The sequence below is a fragment of the Neophocaena asiaeorientalis genome, unplaced genomic scaffold (genome assembly GCF_003031525.2).
Source record: "Neophocaena asiaeorientalis asiaeorientalis breed wild unplaced genomic scaffold, Neophocaena_asiaeorientalis_V1.1 scaffold102, whole genome shotgun sequence".
Classification (NCBI taxonomy): Eukaryota; Metazoa; Chordata; class Mammalia; order Artiodactyla; family Phocoenidae; genus Neophocaena; species Neophocaena asiaeorientalis.
In genome coordinates, this window is record NW_020175078.1 from 4,575,328 (window position 1) to 4,593,550 (window position 18,223).

Below are 18,223 nucleotides of genomic sequence, written 5' to 3' on the forward strand. Positions count from 1 at the left end.
CTGGTCTCTCTCTATCAAATTTCTCTAGACTATTACGCCCCTTGGACCTCAGTGATCTCCTTTGTCTCTCTTCTCCACCCACCAAGATGCCCAATTTATCTTCCTTCCTTTCCTTCACCAACCCCCCAACCCTCCACTCCCTCCACCACATTTTAAGTGGAAAAGAAGAGATTTGGGAGAAAGTGTTCTTAGGAAAAGTGTGTTCCTTAAAAGCAGCAGCCCCCTTCATGGGCTTCCTGAAGAGGCTTCCACCTATTTCTACAACTGTGCTGCAGGGGACAAAGAGGTCATGCTTAACATGCAGAAGAGGTAGCTCACATCCAAACCACTGCTGCCTCAGCAGAAGAGCTCTTTTTAGAACTTTAAAATCCTTTAATCCTTTCCTACTCAATACATGGGGGTTGCCCAGATTTTTTCAATTATTCGTTAATGCATTCTTATAGCTAACATTAGATTCAAAACTTTAACCGTTGTCCTTTTCAAGTCCTCCCCACCTTACAGCATCTCATTTGCTACTACTGCTCACTGAGATTCTTTCTCCTCCTCTCTACCTCGCCAGAATGTAATAAAAACAAACAAACAAACAAAAAACATAGCTCTACTGAGAACTTGAGTAAGCAAAGTGCCTATAGTAAGCAAAGTGCCACTACATAAAATTCTTCAGTTTTTTCGCTCTCCTGGGCATGCATCCAGTTCGAGAAATAGTCACCAAGAACTTGCTATGGGTAAAACACATAAACACAATAGGAGAAACAAAGATATTCCTTGTCCTCTAGAAACTAGAATCTAATGGAGAGATAAAAATAACTCTAAAACAAGGCTGCCTCTGTCATAATAGAAGTACAAAATGACAGGAGAATAAAGTGGATTGGAGAAGTACATATTGGATCTGAGAGGCAAGAAGAACCTGGGAGTACAAAGGCCCTGAGGATATGGCTGAATGAGGGCAGGCTTTTGAACGCGGTGACCACCAGAGGGAGGCTTGATCCCAGTGTTATTTTTCATTTCTTGGTTGTTTTTTGTTTGTTTGTTTTTATTTATTTACTTACTTTTGGCTGCATTGGGTCTTTGTTGCTGTATGCGCGGCTTTCTCTAGTTGCAGCGAGCACGGGCTTCTCTTTGTTGCGGTGCACAGGCTTCTCATTGCGGTGGCTTCTCTTGCTGTGGAGCACAGGCCCTAGGCGTGTGGGCTCAGTAGTTGTGGCTCACAGACTCAGTAGTTGTGGCACAGGGGCTTAGTTGCTCCGCGGCATGTGGGATCTTCCCGGACCAGGGCTCGAACCCGTGTGCCCTGCATTGGCAGGCGGATTCTTAACCACTGCGCCACCAGGGAAGTCCCTCATTCCTTGGTTTTTCTCATACAATGAAATTATTTTTTTTACTTTCTGTTTTGGATTCCCAAATTTTTAGAACCAGAGGTGGTTTCTGAAATCATATTACACAACCCTTTCAATTTATAAATAGGAAAACTAAGGCCAAGTCACACAGCTAGATAACATTAAGGATGAGAGCTCAGTAATCCTGACTCCTCTTCTAGGGCTCCTTGCTGTCCCCAGAATCTTTGCTTATTGTTTTAACTTTTCTGCTCTTCTGTCTCAAAATATCAGTGTTTGATGTCACCTACAGGTGGGAACTCAAAAGGCATGTTTCAAAGATAACTGCATCCAGTAGCTGAATATGTGTATGTGTGTGTGTGTGTGTGTGTGTGTGTGTGTGTGTGTGTGTGTGTGTGTGTGTAACACGAAGGATCATATTGTCAAATCAGACTCATGCAAATCTAGGATATTTTCCAGTATCAAGCTTTATGAATAATTTCAGGAATATAATCAATCAACAGGAACAGGCAAAGCAGGGGGAGGTCTGAGAAACTGAGGGTAGCTTCCAGGTCCTTTCTTCCCATGTAAGACATAAGCTCTCTGTAATGAAACATTTCCATTTTATGGGCATATAGCTGAATAGTTTTGTAACATTTTTCAGGAAGCCATGTTCCTTAAATTCATAGATTCACCATAAGCAATCCTAAATAAGTAGGGATATTGTGTAAAGAGCATTCCATGAACAAGGATGCTCCTCTTAGCAAATAACCATATATCTTCCAAGAGGTTCAGTTATTGTCATGTTTACAATACTGGGTCATCTACTTTCTTTCTTTGTCTAAGAGTATGTTGACCTCTCCACTCCCAGTAATAGGAGAGAAATTGATGATAGGCCAGCTGTCTTCACTTCTTCTTCCGGCTTAATACTTAAATATTCAATAAATAGTAAATAGGCCTGGACTTTCCTGGCAGTGCAGTGGTTGAGAATCCGCCTGCCAATGCAGGGCACACGGGTTCGAGCCCTGGTCCGGGAAGATCCCACATGCCGCGGAGCAACTAAGCCCCTGTGCCACAACTACTGAGTCTGCGAGCCACAACTACTGAGCCCACAAGCCACAACTACTGAAGCCCGTGTGCCTAGGGCCCATGCTCTGCAACAGAGAAGCCACCACAGTGAGAAGCCTGCACACCATAATGAAGAGTAGCCCCTGCTCGCCACAACTAGAGAAAGACCCTGCACAGCAACGAAGACCCAATGCAGCCAAAAATAAATAAATGTATTTATTTAAAACAAAAAAAGGAAATAGACCCCATACATGTACATCTTCCCAAATACTACCAGATTCTCCATAGTGGGAAAGAGAAAAAAATAAGCCTGTAGTTTTTCCATATTTAACCATGATCAGAGGTGGCCAGTGGTGAGGAAATAGAAGTATTAGAAGTTTGGTTCTGAGCATTTTTAATCACAGCCTATAAAAATGTTATTCCAAATTGCTTTCTTTGTGCCAAAGAAGTAATAGAAACCTCACGCAAGCAGTCATTTCCCAAGGCCTTATATTTCACTCTGCCTTAGTTTTAACAAAAATATACTCATAAGAATGTCCTTCAACCAAAAGCACTCTTATAGTTATATTCTTTGCCTTCAAAGCTTCCACTCCCTGGGTTTACTTATGGTAAACCAAGCACCAGCTGCTTTTACATTCACCTCTGACTTCGACTGCTGCACCCTACAATCTTTTCTCTGTAGAACTATTGATAACGATATTTTATAAAACCAAATCAGACCTTGTCACTCCCTTGAGGAAAATGCTCTGATGGTTTTATATTTCACTTGGAATAAATCAAACTCCTTACTATGTCTATGAGGTCCTTCAAGATCTGGCCCCTACATACCTCTCCAATCTCCATTCTAATACCTTCACCATCTTCCTTCTTTCTGTAACTTTAACATGTTATATTTATGTATACGTTAGGACATTTGTACCAGCTATTCCCACTGCCTAGAATGCTCTGCCACCCACTCTACAATGGGCTGGCTGCTTCTCTTCATTCAGGTAATAGATCAAATGTTTATCTGTAATGGAGACCTTCCATGAGCATACAATCTAATAAAACACTCTCTTACCCACAACTATCAGTCTCTGTCACTTTAATTTTCTTCATGGCATTTATAACCATTTGATGGTATAATACCTTGATTATTTATTCATTTATCCTACTATCTCGTTTATCTGGCATTTCTCCAGTGCTTAGAATAAAGCTTTTCACAAAAAAAGACATTCAAGATATGATGTTGAATGAATGAATGAGTGGGCCCTCCTTTTCTGTCAGGTACACGTTCAGGTAATTTAACCTTACATCCATATATAGACGACTCTCAACTCTTTGGAAATTATACAACACACTTATAAGAAAGCCAGGTATCAAAGAACAAATCATCATCAGAGAAATTTAAACATATTTTGAAGTGAATGACAATAAAAATACAGCATATCAAAATTTGTGGGATACAGCAAAAGCAGTGCCTAGAGGGAAATGTATAGCCTTTTTTTCTTCTTTTTTTTTTGGGAAAGCACGAAGTCCTAACCACTAGACCACTAGGGAGTTCCCAAAATGTATAGCCTTTATGATTACATTAGAAAAGAATAAAGGGTCCAAACCATTGACCTTCAAACGTGATCTTATGTCATCTATATGTAGATGACCCTGAAATTTTTATCTCCTACCCAAAAAGCAGCCCCTGAACTGCAGACTTCTGCATCCAGCTGCCTTACTTATAACAATTTTTAGAAGATTAACAAACATCTCAAACTTAAGTAGGTCTAAAAAATAATTCTTGATTTTTTTGCCCCAAATGTTCCTCTCCCACTATCTATATCTTGATAAATGAGATCCCATTTTTACATTTGCTTAAGCCCCAAATTTAATAGCCTTCCTTGATCCCTTCCTATCCCAACAGGAGCTATTTTACCATTTCTAGAAGTGGATCCATCCTCCAATTCGTTTTCCATACATCAACCAGAATGACCTTCTGAAAAAAAAAGGAAAGCAGATCATGTCAGTTTCCTGTTTAAAACCCATCAATGGGGGCTTCCCTGGTGGCACAGTGGTTAAGAATCCACCTGCCAATGCAGCAGACACGGGTTCGAGCCCTGGTCCGGGAAGATCCCACATGCCTCAGAGCAACTAAGCCCGGGTGCCACAACCACTGAGCCTGCACTCTAGAGCCTGTGAGACACAACTACTGAAGCCCGCACACCTAAAGCCTGTCCTCCACAACAAGAGAAGCCACCGCAGTGAGAAGCCTGTGCACCACAACGAAGAGTAGCCCCCAGCTTGCTGCAACTAGAGAAAGCCCGCACACAACAATGAAGACCCAACACAGCCAAAAATAAAAATAAATTAATTTTAAAAAATCAATGGCTTTATATTGCCCTTGGAATAAAATTCAAACTCCTCACTGTGACCTGCATGGTCCGGCATTACCCTGCTATGCAATCCTCATACACTACCACTTTCTGCTTTAATCAATGTGCTTGAGTCACAACCTCCATTTAGTTTTTTGAACAGAGCTTCAAGTTCTTCCCTTTCCCTAGCTTTTTGCACTGGCAACACCCTCTCTGTGGAATGCTCTTCCACAGGCTCTTGTATGACCTGTCATTCTCATCCGCCAGGTCTCAGCTCCTGTGTATCTTCTGTAATTGTAAGAAAAATTTCATTAGTTTTCTTACTATTTCATAAATCAAACATCCACATATCAACCAGATGAAATAGAAATAGAATATTTCCAGCATTCATGTGCCCCCTATCAATTATAGACCCACCTCACTATAAACACAAGTATTATCCTGACTTTTGTGGGGTGATTTCCTTGTTAATCTTTGTGGTTTTATTACCTGTAATAAAATTCTATCCATAAACAATATATTTTAGTGCTGCCTGCCTTAAATAGAATCATTCTATTTTTCTGCGTGTATTTTACTTCTTTTGTTCAACATCGTGCTTTCGAGATTCATCTACACTGCTATGCCTAGTAGTAATTCATTTATTCTATTGCTATGTGGTATTCCTTCATATGGATATAACACAATTTATTTAGCTCTTCAACTACTTATGGGCATTTAGATTGTTTTCAGGTTTTGGTGAGTAATACTGCTGTAAATATTCCTGTACCTGTGCCCTGGTATATATTTGTGAGAGATGCTAGGAGTGGATTTGCTAGGTTATGGGATAAGAGTGTTATCAAAATTACTGGATAATGCTGGTGTTTCAAAGGGGTTTAGCAAATTATATTCCCACCAGCAGTTTATGAGAATCCTCATTGCTCTTTATCCACACCAACTCTTGGAATTTCCAGATTTACAAAATTTTTGCAATTCCAATGGGTATACGGAGTATTCCACTTTTTTTTTTTGCAGTACGTGGGCCTCTCACTGTTGTGGTCTCTCCCATTGCAGAGCACAGGCTCCAGGCGCGCAGGAGCGCGCAGGCTCAGCGGCCATGGCTCACGGACCTAGCTGCTCCACGGCATGTGGGATCTTCCCGGACCGGGGCACGAACCCGTGTCTCCTGCATCGGCAGGCAGACTCTCAACCGCTGCGCCACCAGGGAAGCCCTCCACTGTGATCTTAATTGGCAGTTCCATATTGCTGTTGAGGTTAAGCACTTTTTTGTTTGCTTATTGGCCATTTGGATATCTTTGTGTGTGTGTGAAAGTGGAAAATTGAGTTTTAAAATTATTTTTTATAGGGCTATCTGTCATTTATTGACATCTAGAATTTATTTATATATTCTATGCATGACCCCAATATTGTTTATATAGGCAGCAAATATCTTCTCCCACTCTGTGACTTGCCTGTTAACTTTGGCAAATTGGTGCTCTGCAAAGCAGACCTGAGCTGGAATTGAAAGTGAAAAAGATGTTACTGAGGAGTAGCACCGGTGAAGGACAAGGGAGGAGGTAAGGTTGGGCAGGGATTGCCATCAGACAAAAATTCCAACCTCAGAGAGTCTCTGCCAGCCCACGGGGAGCACTGGGACAAAAATATTCCATTATATGAGTCCTCCATTAGGCAGAAATGACAAGCCCCTTGTACCACTGCCGTGTTCAGTTAGTCATTGGCCAGGGACCTCCCCAAGAGGAGAGTGACCTTGACTATCACTGGTGAGTTTTTGCCTGGGGACCACCTCAAGAATAGCATGACCTTGGCTCCACAGCTAGGCAAACTTGACGAAGCTAATAGCTGGAGGCGGTCATCAAACCACACTCCTTGCAGCTGGGCAGCAAGTCATTTCTTGAAGGGGGCTCTGAGTGGCACATCTGTGCCTGTCACGCTCATTTAATGGTGTCTTTTTATGAACAGAAGTTCTTAATTTTAATGTAGTCAAAATTTCAATACTTTACTTTATGGTTAATGTACTTTGTGTCTTGTTTAAGAAATCTTCTCCCCCCACCCCAAAAAAGAAATCTTTCCCTAGTTTGAGCTCATGAAGATATTCTACTATAATCTATTCTGGAAGTATTTTTATTTTATTTTATTTTGGCCACACCACGGGGCATGTAGGATGTTAGCTCCCCAACCAGGGATTGAGCCCACGCTCCCTGCAGTGGAAGTGTGGAGCCTTAACCCCTGGACCACTAGGGAAGTCCCTTTAAAAGCATTTTAGTATTACCTTTCACATATAGGTCTTGAAGTAATGGAATTTATTTCTGCATATAGTGTGAGGAGAAGATCTATTTTTCCCATATGGTTACCGCATTGGCTCCACATTGTTGAAAAGACCATGTTTTTCCCACTATTTGCAATGCTACCCCGGTTGCATACCAAATGTGTATACCATGTATGTATGGGTGTGTTTATGGGATCTCTCTGCTATTCCATTCAAATAGCACCTTATTCCCCTTTATGAGTATCTTCATTATTTAGGGCCCTTTAAATTTTCATATAAATTTTAAAATCAGCTTGTTAATGCTCCCCAAATAACTTTATGATTTTGATTGTGACACTTCTAGAAGAATTTATGTCTTTACAACACCAAGCCTCCTAATTATGAACATGGTATATCTCCAAAACTTAGACACTCCTCTCCCGCGCTTCCTTAGAGCATTTTACACAGCTCTCTGGTGGCCTTATCACCTAATACTGCCCTAGTTTTGCATGCTTGTCTCATCACTTTTCTGAAAAACTGAGTTTCTTGAAAAAACATGATTTGAATGAATGACTATTTCTCAAAACGAGACACAGGAGGAGGATTACTCTTTGGGGAACCAAGTGAAAGATTCATGGATTGCAGACCATCTTGAACCCAAGGGTAACCCTGCAGAAGTGCTAAACATCGGAAACTACAGTACTTGTAACTTTCTCTTGACAAAAAAGCTAAGAGAGAGTACTATTCCTCCTGGGAGTAGAAACAAGGTAGGATGTAGGAAGTAAAACAGTAACAAACTGCTTTGTACTTGGATTCGTGTCAATCTGCATCAGGCTGAATTGGTTGATGAAAGAGTATACAGAAACCTAGCAATTTCTGAGTGGTTTTTACCCTGTTGTGTTCACTCACTGGAGAAGTGTGTGTGAGCGAGTGTGTAAATGTGTGTGTGTGTGTTGCATGTTAGCTTAGTAAAAGTGGTGAATATTTCAACATGGTGGTCAGGCTGTTTAGGTTTTGTTTTGTTTTGTTTTGTTTTGTTTGGCGGTACGCGGGCCTCTCACTGTTGAGGCCTCTCCCGCTGTGGAGCACAGGCTCCGGACGCGCAGGCTCAGTGGCCATGGCTCATGGGCCCAGCCGCTCCGCGGCACGTGGGATCTTCCCGGACCGGGGCACAAACCCGTGTCCCCTGCATCGGCAGGTGGACTCTCAACCACTGCGCCACCAGGGAAGCCCCAGGCTGTTTAGATTTAATCCCAGGCTCTACCATTTGTTAGCTTAAAATGTCTAAGCCTCATTGTCCTCATCTGTAACATGGGAAAGATGGTGATTATAGTATCTATTCCATAGAGTTGTTGTGAGGGTTCAATGACATCATTCATGTAAAGGACAAACCTAGGAAGCATTTAATAAATGTTAGTTGTTGTTATGATAAAATATTTAAACCCTTTTCAGTTGAGTATATATAGTGTTAAGTACATCTTTAGAAGAGAAACCCCTGCATCCTTCAGTAAGTGGTGGAAACGAATTTGGCGGCACAGGGATGCCAGGTGACCTTGTTTTGAAGTGCCCTGAGTCTACTTCCTCATGAGTATGTTTTTGTAGACCACAGTTTAAAGTCACTTTCAGCTGGATTTATTACCATTTATGACTCAGACAAAAATCCAGTCCATTTACTGAAGTTTTCGCTCTGGAATAGCACAAGCCTAGACAAGAAATATGTTCTCACATAAGAATTTCCATTCACTGGTGCTTTCTCAAGCATGACTCTAAGAATACAACGACTTTGGGGGTAGTCTATGGGATTCTCGCTCTGTAACCCATATTCAGATTTGGAAAGGGGCCTTTTTGGGCACATTACAGCAATTATAAAGGTACAGCTTTCCTGGAAAAAATCTCAGTGGATAAGGTGATAATGGCAATTGTGCCAACCGTGAAAGTCCATAGGGGTCGAACTCTTTTAAGCGTCTAAACAGCAACTTCGAAGAGTGTACACACTTGTTTTCCTTCTTGAATGAAATTGTACTGCTTTCAAATCTCCAAGGTAATTGCACGGTGGATGGTTGCCCAGGTGACAGGCCGTAAACTAAGCAGTCCCTGCAGCTAACTGAAGGGTTTGTGCACGCAGAACCAGCTTTGAATATCTTTTTTTTTTCAAGTACTGTGAGCTGTGAACCACTGGAAAATAATCAAAGAAAAAATCGATATCTATGCTGCTTTTAAATGGATCCCTTGTTGAAGTGTGGGTTGACAGCTGTCCCAGAAATCAGTGCCACGATGAATTAGAATGATGTTGACTGCTGTTTGGCTTGGTGTTTCTTCAACAGTGTACCAACTTCCTCTGCAAAACATAGCACAGGTAAGCCAAATCTCCACTTTTCATCACATTTTGGATAATACCAAATGTTGCAACTTTTTTTTTTCTCCCCAAGGATGTCCCAAAGGAGGAACATCAGGTAAACTGATAGAGGAAACTGTGTCCTAATCTCAAATAATTATATCCTTAGAGTCGTTGTAATAAGCTATTTTTGACTTTTCAGATATTGAAACAATCCCACCCAATACTTTATATAAATGCCTCTAAACCAGTAGGCTAAACTGGGAAGGGCAAGAAAAGTATATAAAAATACTTATGTTGGGCTTCCCTGGTGGCGCAGTGGTTGAGAGTCCGCCTGCCGATGCAGGGGACACGGGTTCGTGCCCCGGTCTGGGAAGATCCCACATCCCACGTGCCACAGAGCGGCTGGGCCCGTGAGCCATGGTCGCTGAGCCTGCGCGTCCGGAGCCTGTGCTCCACAACGGGAGAGGCCACGGCAGTGAGAGGCCCGCGTACCGCAAAAAGAAAAAAAAAAAATAACTTGTGTCCATTGAATTATACCCGGCAACAATCTTTTATTTTAGTTTAATCACCTATATATGTGTTAACTGCACATGGTTTAAACCTTCTTGTGCCACTCAGTATTGTGTGTTCTTGGCTATATTTTCTTAACATAAAAGGAGATTCCCATTGCTTTAAGTCTTAATTACATAAGATTCCAAATCATATGTAAAGTATAATAAAAAGATTTTGTTTTACAAGTATTGTAGATTAATCATACATACAATTAAAGATACAAGAACGGGGCTTCAATAGATGCTAAACCAGCAGTACCTGTGGAATGAAATGTTATTGCTTAAAAAAATCGTTGATCAAAGCAATCCTAAAAGAAAAATTGAGAAAAGCTCTTTCATGAAAAAACTTTAGATGGAAATGTACAGATTGAAGATCAGAAAAGGAAATGGAGCTTACTAATAAAAAACTGGGTGGGTCCATCCACTCTCATTGAAAGAGCTACCTATGTAGAGCGATACTGCTGTATGTCAATTCAATTATTATTTTCCTCCTCCAGTCACTGCTGAGTGTATGAGACAGTAGATTACCAAACAAGTGACCACATTGCCCAGTACTGTAGTGATTTGACTTAATAACTTTTGGGTTGCAGTTGGTTTAAATATTAATTTTAGTTTTTATTTTTGAGGTAGATACTACTTTTGAAATGCTCTCACTTAAGAGTTAAGCCACAATTCCATAACATGCATGTCATTTCATTGCTAGGGGTAATAAGCTTGGGAAAAAATACCTTTGGGGTTTTATTTCCACTTTATAGATGAGCTGGTGATATAAATATGTATTTCTAGTCTAGTTGTTATTTGATTATCCAGTTTTCATCTTTATTGAAGGACAGGTTTTAATTATCTTTTGTTTCTGAAAGCGTTTCTTTTAACTGAAATGATACTGCAAATATTGTTTTCAAAAATAAGTATATAAATCCAAGTTGCAAAGCAGTTTGCTGGAATAGACACGTATATTGGTTTTAAATTTTTCTGTGGCCTGATTCTGAGTGTATCATTTGCTCCTCAGCTTTTTTTAAAGTTCCAAGTACCCTGCTTACTCAATGTTAACGATTAGGATAATGATGATTAAGTGACAGCGATCAGCCAAATGTCTGCTTCATTTAGAAGAGCTTTAAGGAAAGAGACAGGTACTGCTGGTGGAAATGTAAACTGGTGCAGTCATTCTGGAGAACAACCCCAGCAATATTTAGTGAAATTAAATGCACTCACACATTCACTCCATGAAACTTTTGCACAGTGCAGAACAAGGCCTGAACAAGGATATTTACCACAGTGTTGTTTGTGGAGTGGGAAGTTGGAGGCAACTTAGACGTCCATCACTAAGGGAAGAGACATTGAATATGGCGGATGCATACCATTCAGCCATTAGAAGCAAACGACCAGAGGTACACATAAGTATAAGGCTAAATCTTAAAAACAACATGTCACGTTAAAAAGTAACAAGATTGGGGACTCCCTGGTGGCGCAGTGGTTGAGAGTCCGCCTGCCGAGGTAGGGGATATGGGTTCGTGCCCCGGTCCGGGAAGATCCCACATGCCGCGGAGCGGCTGGGCCCGTGAGCCATGGCCGCTGAGCCTGCGCGTCTGGAGCCTGTGCTCCGCAACGCGAGAGGCTACAACAGTGAGAGGCCCGCATACCGCAAAATAAATAAATAAATAAATAAATAAAAATAAAGGTATCCCCAAACTAACCGTATCATGGAGATTTTTTGTTTCCCAAATTAAAAAAAAGGCAATAGCAGTCACCTGCAACCACAACAATCCTTCATTTTTATGCCTCTCTTATTCTCCTTTCTTATATCATGAATCAGAGCTGTGCCCCACTAAGTAAGTTTTCTACCCAACCCAGAAGACACTATTGGTACTCAAAAAGGCTAAATTTGAATGCTGTGGTGTAGCAGGTTGTTGGATTTCTTCTGGAAAACGGAGTAGATATCACCCTTTGCAATTACAGAAATCAAACCGCGGTCCATGTGGCTAATTGTGATGTCCAAAGGCAACTCTTGGCCATCAATGGAATCCAGGCTCCCCAAATGCAACTTCTACAAAGTTCATGGCAAGATGACCTTGAACAACTTCAGCTCTTGCTGGTCATTTAATCTGCTGTTTGCTTCTGTCTTTGGGTAGGTGGGTGGGTGAAGGGTGAGAAGGGAACAGACTACGTATGACTCCTTTTAAAGAAAAATAAGTTCTTTTCAAATGCAGTTCCAGAAAGTTTCAGGCAGGAAATACGAGAAAGAAACAGAATTAAATTGGACACTTGGGGTGGAAAACAAAATAATAAAAGAACACAGCAGCAGCCTATTTACACCTTCTTCCGGCTGGATGCGAGGAGAAGTCATGTGGCACCCCTGGGAAATGATGTGCTCCCAAGGATGCCCCTGGAGAACCACTGTCAACTTGCTCACAGGTGTTCCCTTGACATCATTGCCATTTGTACGATTGCTGTTTAGATCCTTTCGGACCGTTTGCAGTTATTATCTTTATCTTGAAAAGGGAATCAGAGAGCCTATGCTTTGCATAATATTTAGTTGTGATTAAAGTTAAGAGAATACATTTTTAAATGCTAAGAGAATACATTTTTACATGCTGTCTTTTTAGGGTATTGATCTTCTTATTTAGATTTTCTGGCCATAGAGACCCTTTCCCAAAGTAACTTGCAAAACCACATGCATAATCAAGGACATTAATTACTGGTAAATGGCAACTGCCTACTCTTGGCATTTACCTTCAGAGGTAATGTCAGATCACATGACTTTCCAACTGAAAGAAAATCAATTGCTGCAAGGAAAGTTTCTTCTATTCCCTTATGGTAGAGACACAGATAAAGAAAAAGTGAAAGATATTCTGGTCACCTAGCGTTCAAGGAAACAGACAACAAAATCCAAAGGACTCTAACTTATTTTGTTGTACTAAACGATAGTCTAAAATTGCCATACATCATAAACTGAGGTTTAGAAATATTTTTGGAAGACACTAAATTTTATTTTAATGGTATTTTCAACAGTTGTTGCTGTCATTCAATGTCTGTTTTCTTTTTTTTTAATCTGTTAGCTCCATCACCATATATATATATATATTTTTTAATGTTTTTATTAGAGTATAATTGCTTTACAATGGTGTGTCAGTTTCTGCTTTATAACAAAGTGAATCAGTTATACATATACATATGTTCCCATATCTCTTCCCTCTTGCATCTCCCTCCCTCACACCCTCCCTATCCCACCTGTGTAGGTGGTCACAAAGCACCGAGCTGATCTCCCTGTGCTATGTGTGGCTGCTTCCCACTAGCTATCTATTTTATGTTTGGTAGTGTATATATGTCCATGCCACTCTCTCACTTTGTTCCAGCTTACCCTTCCCCCTCCCCGTATACTCAAGTCCATTCTCTAGTAGGTCTGCATCTTTACATCTTTATTCCCAACTTACCCCTAGGTTCTTCTGACCATTTTCTTTTTTTTAGATTCCATATATATGTGTTAGCATACGGTATTTGTTTTTCTCTTTCTGACTTACTTCACTCTGTATGACAGTCTCTAGGTCCATCCATCTCACTAAAAATAACTCAGTTTCGTTCCTTTTTATGGCTGAGTAATATTCCATTGTATATATGTGCCACATCTTCTTTATCCATTCATCTGTTGATGGACACTTAGGTTGCTTCCACGTCCTGGCTATTGTAAATAGAGCTGCAATAAACATTTTGGTACATGGCTTTTTTTGAATTATGGCTTTCTCAGGGTATATGCCCAGTAGTGGGACAATGTCTGTTTTCATAACCACATTTTTCACTCCTCAAGATAAGCCTCTAAGTTTTAAAAAACTGGTACCTGTAACTGGATCCAGAGCTTAATCAACAGATCCTCAAATTACTGTGCTATTGGAAAACTATTCTCAGCTCAAAACTTTCATGTTAGTTCTAACTAATAATAAACATTGACATAAGAAGTGGTCTCTTTTCAGAGATTAAAAAAATAATAACTGATTAATTCCCACAGCACCCCTCTGAGGTAATATCATTATCTCCAGTCTGTCCCTGGAGAAACTGGGGTAGAGACACCGACTGTATTGACGTGGCATAAAGTGAAATAGAGATGGAAATTCATGAGTTATTTTGGTCTAGAAAATAAACAATTTGGATAATTTGGCCTTCCAGTAGCTTCTCAGTTCTGAATTATCCAAATTAAATTTTACTTTCATTAAAAAAACATGACATCTATATATTCACATCCATTTGACTATATAAATACTGTTAAATAAGCTACCTTGTAATTGTAAATCATTCATTCATTCCACAAATGTTTACTGTGCATGAAGCAAACACTCTTCTCAGTGCTTTTCATATTCTATCTATCTCCAATCATCAAAACAACCCTGCAGGGCTTCTCTGGTAGCGCAGTGGTTGAGAATCTGCCTGCCAATGCAGGGGACATGGGTTCAAGCCCTGGTCTGGGAAGATCCCACATGCCGCGGAGCAACTAGGCCCATGAGCCACAACTACTGAGCCTGCGCATCTGGAGCTTGGGCTCCGCAACAAGGGAGGCCACGACAGTGAGAGGCCCACGCACCGCGATGAAGAGTGGCCCCCACTCGCTGCAACTAGAGAAAGCCCACGTACAGAAACGAAGACCCAACACAGCCAAAAATAAACAAATAAATAAAATTAAAAAAAAAAAAACAACCCTGCAGGGAAAACACTATTATTCCCACTTTGCAGCTGAAGCCCCTGAAGTTCAGTGTATAGGGTTGCAAGATTTTGCAAATAAAAATACAGGACACTCAAAAAAAAAAAAAAATACAGAACACTCATTTAAATTTGAATTTCAGATAAATACCAGATAATTTTTTAGTATGATTATGTCTGAGATGAAAAGTATTCATTATTTAACTAGGGGTCCCTTACTTCATCAGGGTGATTTGATCGACTTTTAACAGACTGTCCTTGATATAACCCTGTCAGGGAGGTTAAATAACCAATTTAAGGAGTTCAAGTTCAAACAGAGATCTGTCTGTCTCTCAGGCCTGTGTTCTTTCAGTTAATCAGTTCCCTCTCAAGATATTGAGGAAGAATGTCTTAAAGTTGAGAATTTGGCCAAACAATGAAAATGCAAAGATTAGTATTAAGAGACATGCAGTAAAGACATAACAGAAATAAAGTTTCATGTTTTTAAAGGCATCTGAAAAACGGAAGCTAACACACCATTGTAAAGCAATTATGCTCCAATAAAGATGTTTAAAAATAAGTAAATAAAAATAAAGACATCTGAAGAGTTCCTAGATACAAATTTCCCAAACCAACATGGCTTCACCCCTCTGATGCTGGCTGTGAGAGATGTGGACCTGTTTGAGAGTCTTGATATGTTAACCCTCTGTAGACATGCGGAGGTTCTGTCTGAGCTCCTCAGGCATCACGCGTGAGTATAAGTGGTCAGTCAGCACCCAAGGAAGGGGGTCTCTGCCATTGTTACTTACAAAGTCATTTGCAAACCTAGACGTATGGATTGCTATATATATATAATTCTTTATATATATATAAATATATAGTGAATATATATTAAATGCTGTATATATATAATATATATATATAATGTATACATATATATGAAACGCATATGCATGGTCACAAAAGGGACTTCGAAGTTGCAAAGTGATGTACAGATGTTAGAGGTTGCTATCTATTATTCTTATGATATTGGTCCTTTGTTTTACTTGTTTAAATACTTACTCTTTTGGTACTTCCTGGGAATGTCAAATAATTCTTGAGTATACAGCTTCCTACCCCCCAAATGTTACTAATTATTGCAGAAAGCATTGTCAATTATCGAAAACAATTTATAGTAATGATTTACAGTTATCTAAAGATTACATGTCAGCCTGCTCTTTTAGGATAGGAGACGTAAACAATTTCTTTTAAAAATTAGAGGGTTAATAAACAGTCTTTCATGTCAGAATTGCAGTTTCCTAATTCTGTTTGCTACCTATTTATCTTGTCATCAAATAAGAAAAGATGGCCAGGGCTTCCCTGGTGGCGCAGTGGTTGAGAGTCCGCCTGCCGATGCAGGGGACACGGGTTCGTGCCCCGGTCTGGGGAGATCCCACATGCCGCGAAGCGACTGGGCCCATGAGCCATGGCCGCTGAGCCTGCGCGTCCGGAGCCTGTGCTCCACAATGGGAGAGGCCACAACAGTGAGAGGCCCGCGTAACGCAAAAAAAAAAGAAAAGATGGCCAAAGTTCTTTCTCAGTATTTCACATGAATTTTGTTTTGGGAATAAAAAAGGAAGATGAAACTTCCAGAACAAAAGTATAGTCAAGAACATGATCTATTGTGAAAGGATCAATTAGTATAATAGGATGAAGATGGAAGTCTGAAGCTACGTCAAACTTCAGCGTTAAACAACAGCTGAAGAGATTGTTAAAAATGGAGATTACTGGACATCACCCCAGAGATGGTGTTTAGTAGGCCTGGAGTGGGGTCCAGAATACTGGAGATCAAAGGACACCACGTGAAGAAACACTAATTAAGGCAGATGAGCAAAACAAGGTCTGAACAAGATAAATGACTTGCTTAAGGCCACATATCAAGGTAGTGGCAGTCCATCGATTCTTGGTCCCATGCTAACTCTTTTGAATCATGACTTTTGATGGAGAAAAGTTCGTAAGAATATTGTTGCAGATCATAAAACATTACCCTGTCCCATAGCAATAAAGAGATTCTAATTCAAAGGTGTTAGGTTGGAAACCATGATCAATTCGCTCCTGGTCCCAGAATGTGACTAGTGAAGTGAGTTTAGTCATTGTTTCTCTCACCATAATCTGTTAATAAGAGTTCCCATCATTTACCCTTTGGACCTCTCTGAGCTAATGTCTAATTCTAGGATCCAGTACAGCAGACAGAGGAGATTTGTGCTGATTCAAGGAGCCCTAAGACCAGTCAGTTGGGCTTCACAGTCACAGGGCAAGGCAAAGAGGAATGAAAAAATCACGCAGAGAGAGATTTTATGATACGATCACTCCATTCAACCAAAAGCCTGTGAAATAAGCATATCAGTTTAATTTCAAAGTGAGATGCTAGGCCATTCTACTATTTTGAATGATAAAAGAGCTAGCTGTTAGCATTAGGAAAAAGAAATATCAAGACTAAGCAATTAACTAAACCATTGGAAAGAAAAAAAACAATCAAGTCAGCTATGTGGCAGTGATAAGACAACAGTTAATCAAGATGCTTTTTAGGGCTTCCCTGGTGGCGCTGGGGTTAAGAATTTGCCTGCCAATGCAGGGGACATGGGTTCGAGCCCTGGTCTGGGAAGATCCCACATGCCGCGGAGCAACTCGGCCAGTGAGCCACAACCACTGAGCCTGCGCGTCTGAAGCCTGTGCTCTGCAACAAGAGAGGCTGTGATAGTGAGAGGCCCGTGCACCGCGATGAGGTGTGGCCCCACTTGCCACAACTAGAGAAAGCCCTCGCCCAGAAGCGAAGACCCAACAAAGCCAAAAATATTTAAATAAATAAAAATTTGGGCGGCTTCCCTTGTGGCGCAGTGGTTGAGAGTCCGCCTGCCGATGCAGGGGACACGGGTTCGTGCCCCGGTCCAGGAAGATCCCACATGCCGCAAATATTTTTTTTTTAATGTTTTTTATCTTTACTTGATTTAGGCATTATTAAAGAATTATGAAACTTCTTGTCCAAAGTTGGAAATTTTCTGCCTTAGAAGGTTTTTAGAATGGGAGAAGCATAAGATATACAGCATATTCTTCTCATTTAAAAATCTTGAAAATTTGTCACTCTCTCGCATACATTTTGAAGTCATTATTGTTATCCCCAAACTATATAAAATTACTTTTATTTCATGTCAATGGTTTTCTTTTTCAATAGATTGAACTAAATAATCTTTGATGTTGATTCTATTCTTCCTAGAGATCCTAAACTCTGTGATTTTAGTGGAAAATCAGCAATACATTATGTGTCACAAATAGGAAGTTTCAGGAAACAGCAGTTATTGGACATTCTAATGAATTCTATGCCAAAACCAGATAAATATTTCTATTCCACTTTCAAAATTCTCTAACTACAAAAGCCCTATTAGAAATCTTTCTTTTTCTACATGGATTTGATGGATCCGTTTAAAGAAATCAAACTAAATGTGTATATATGTATAAATGAATCACGTTGCTGTACAGTAGAAATTAACACAACATTGTAAATCAATGATACTTCAATAAAATTTTTAAAAAAGAAATCAAGTGAACAGCTATTTATTGAGCAGGAACTTTGTACAAGACCCAAAACTAGATACTCTGAGGTAGGCAAAGAAGCCTAAGACATGGTCCAAACTTTTGAAAGTGTTCAGTACAGTCAGGGACACATC

General features: G+C 40.2%; 1 protein-coding gene across 1 annotated transcript in view; it reads left to right on the plus strand.

Annotated features, from left to right (window-relative positions):
* Positions 1-17,866: 17,866 nt before the first annotated feature.
* The window catches only part of MAP3K19 (mitogen-activated protein kinase kinase kinase 19), a 36,520-nt gene continuing 36,163 nt past the window's right edge, over positions 17,867-18,223 (plus strand). Inside the window, 1 exon segment of the mRNA XM_024764124.1 lies at positions 17,867-17,885. Within this exon segment, the coding sequence (XP_024619892.1) occupies positions 17,867-17,885 (19 nt within the window).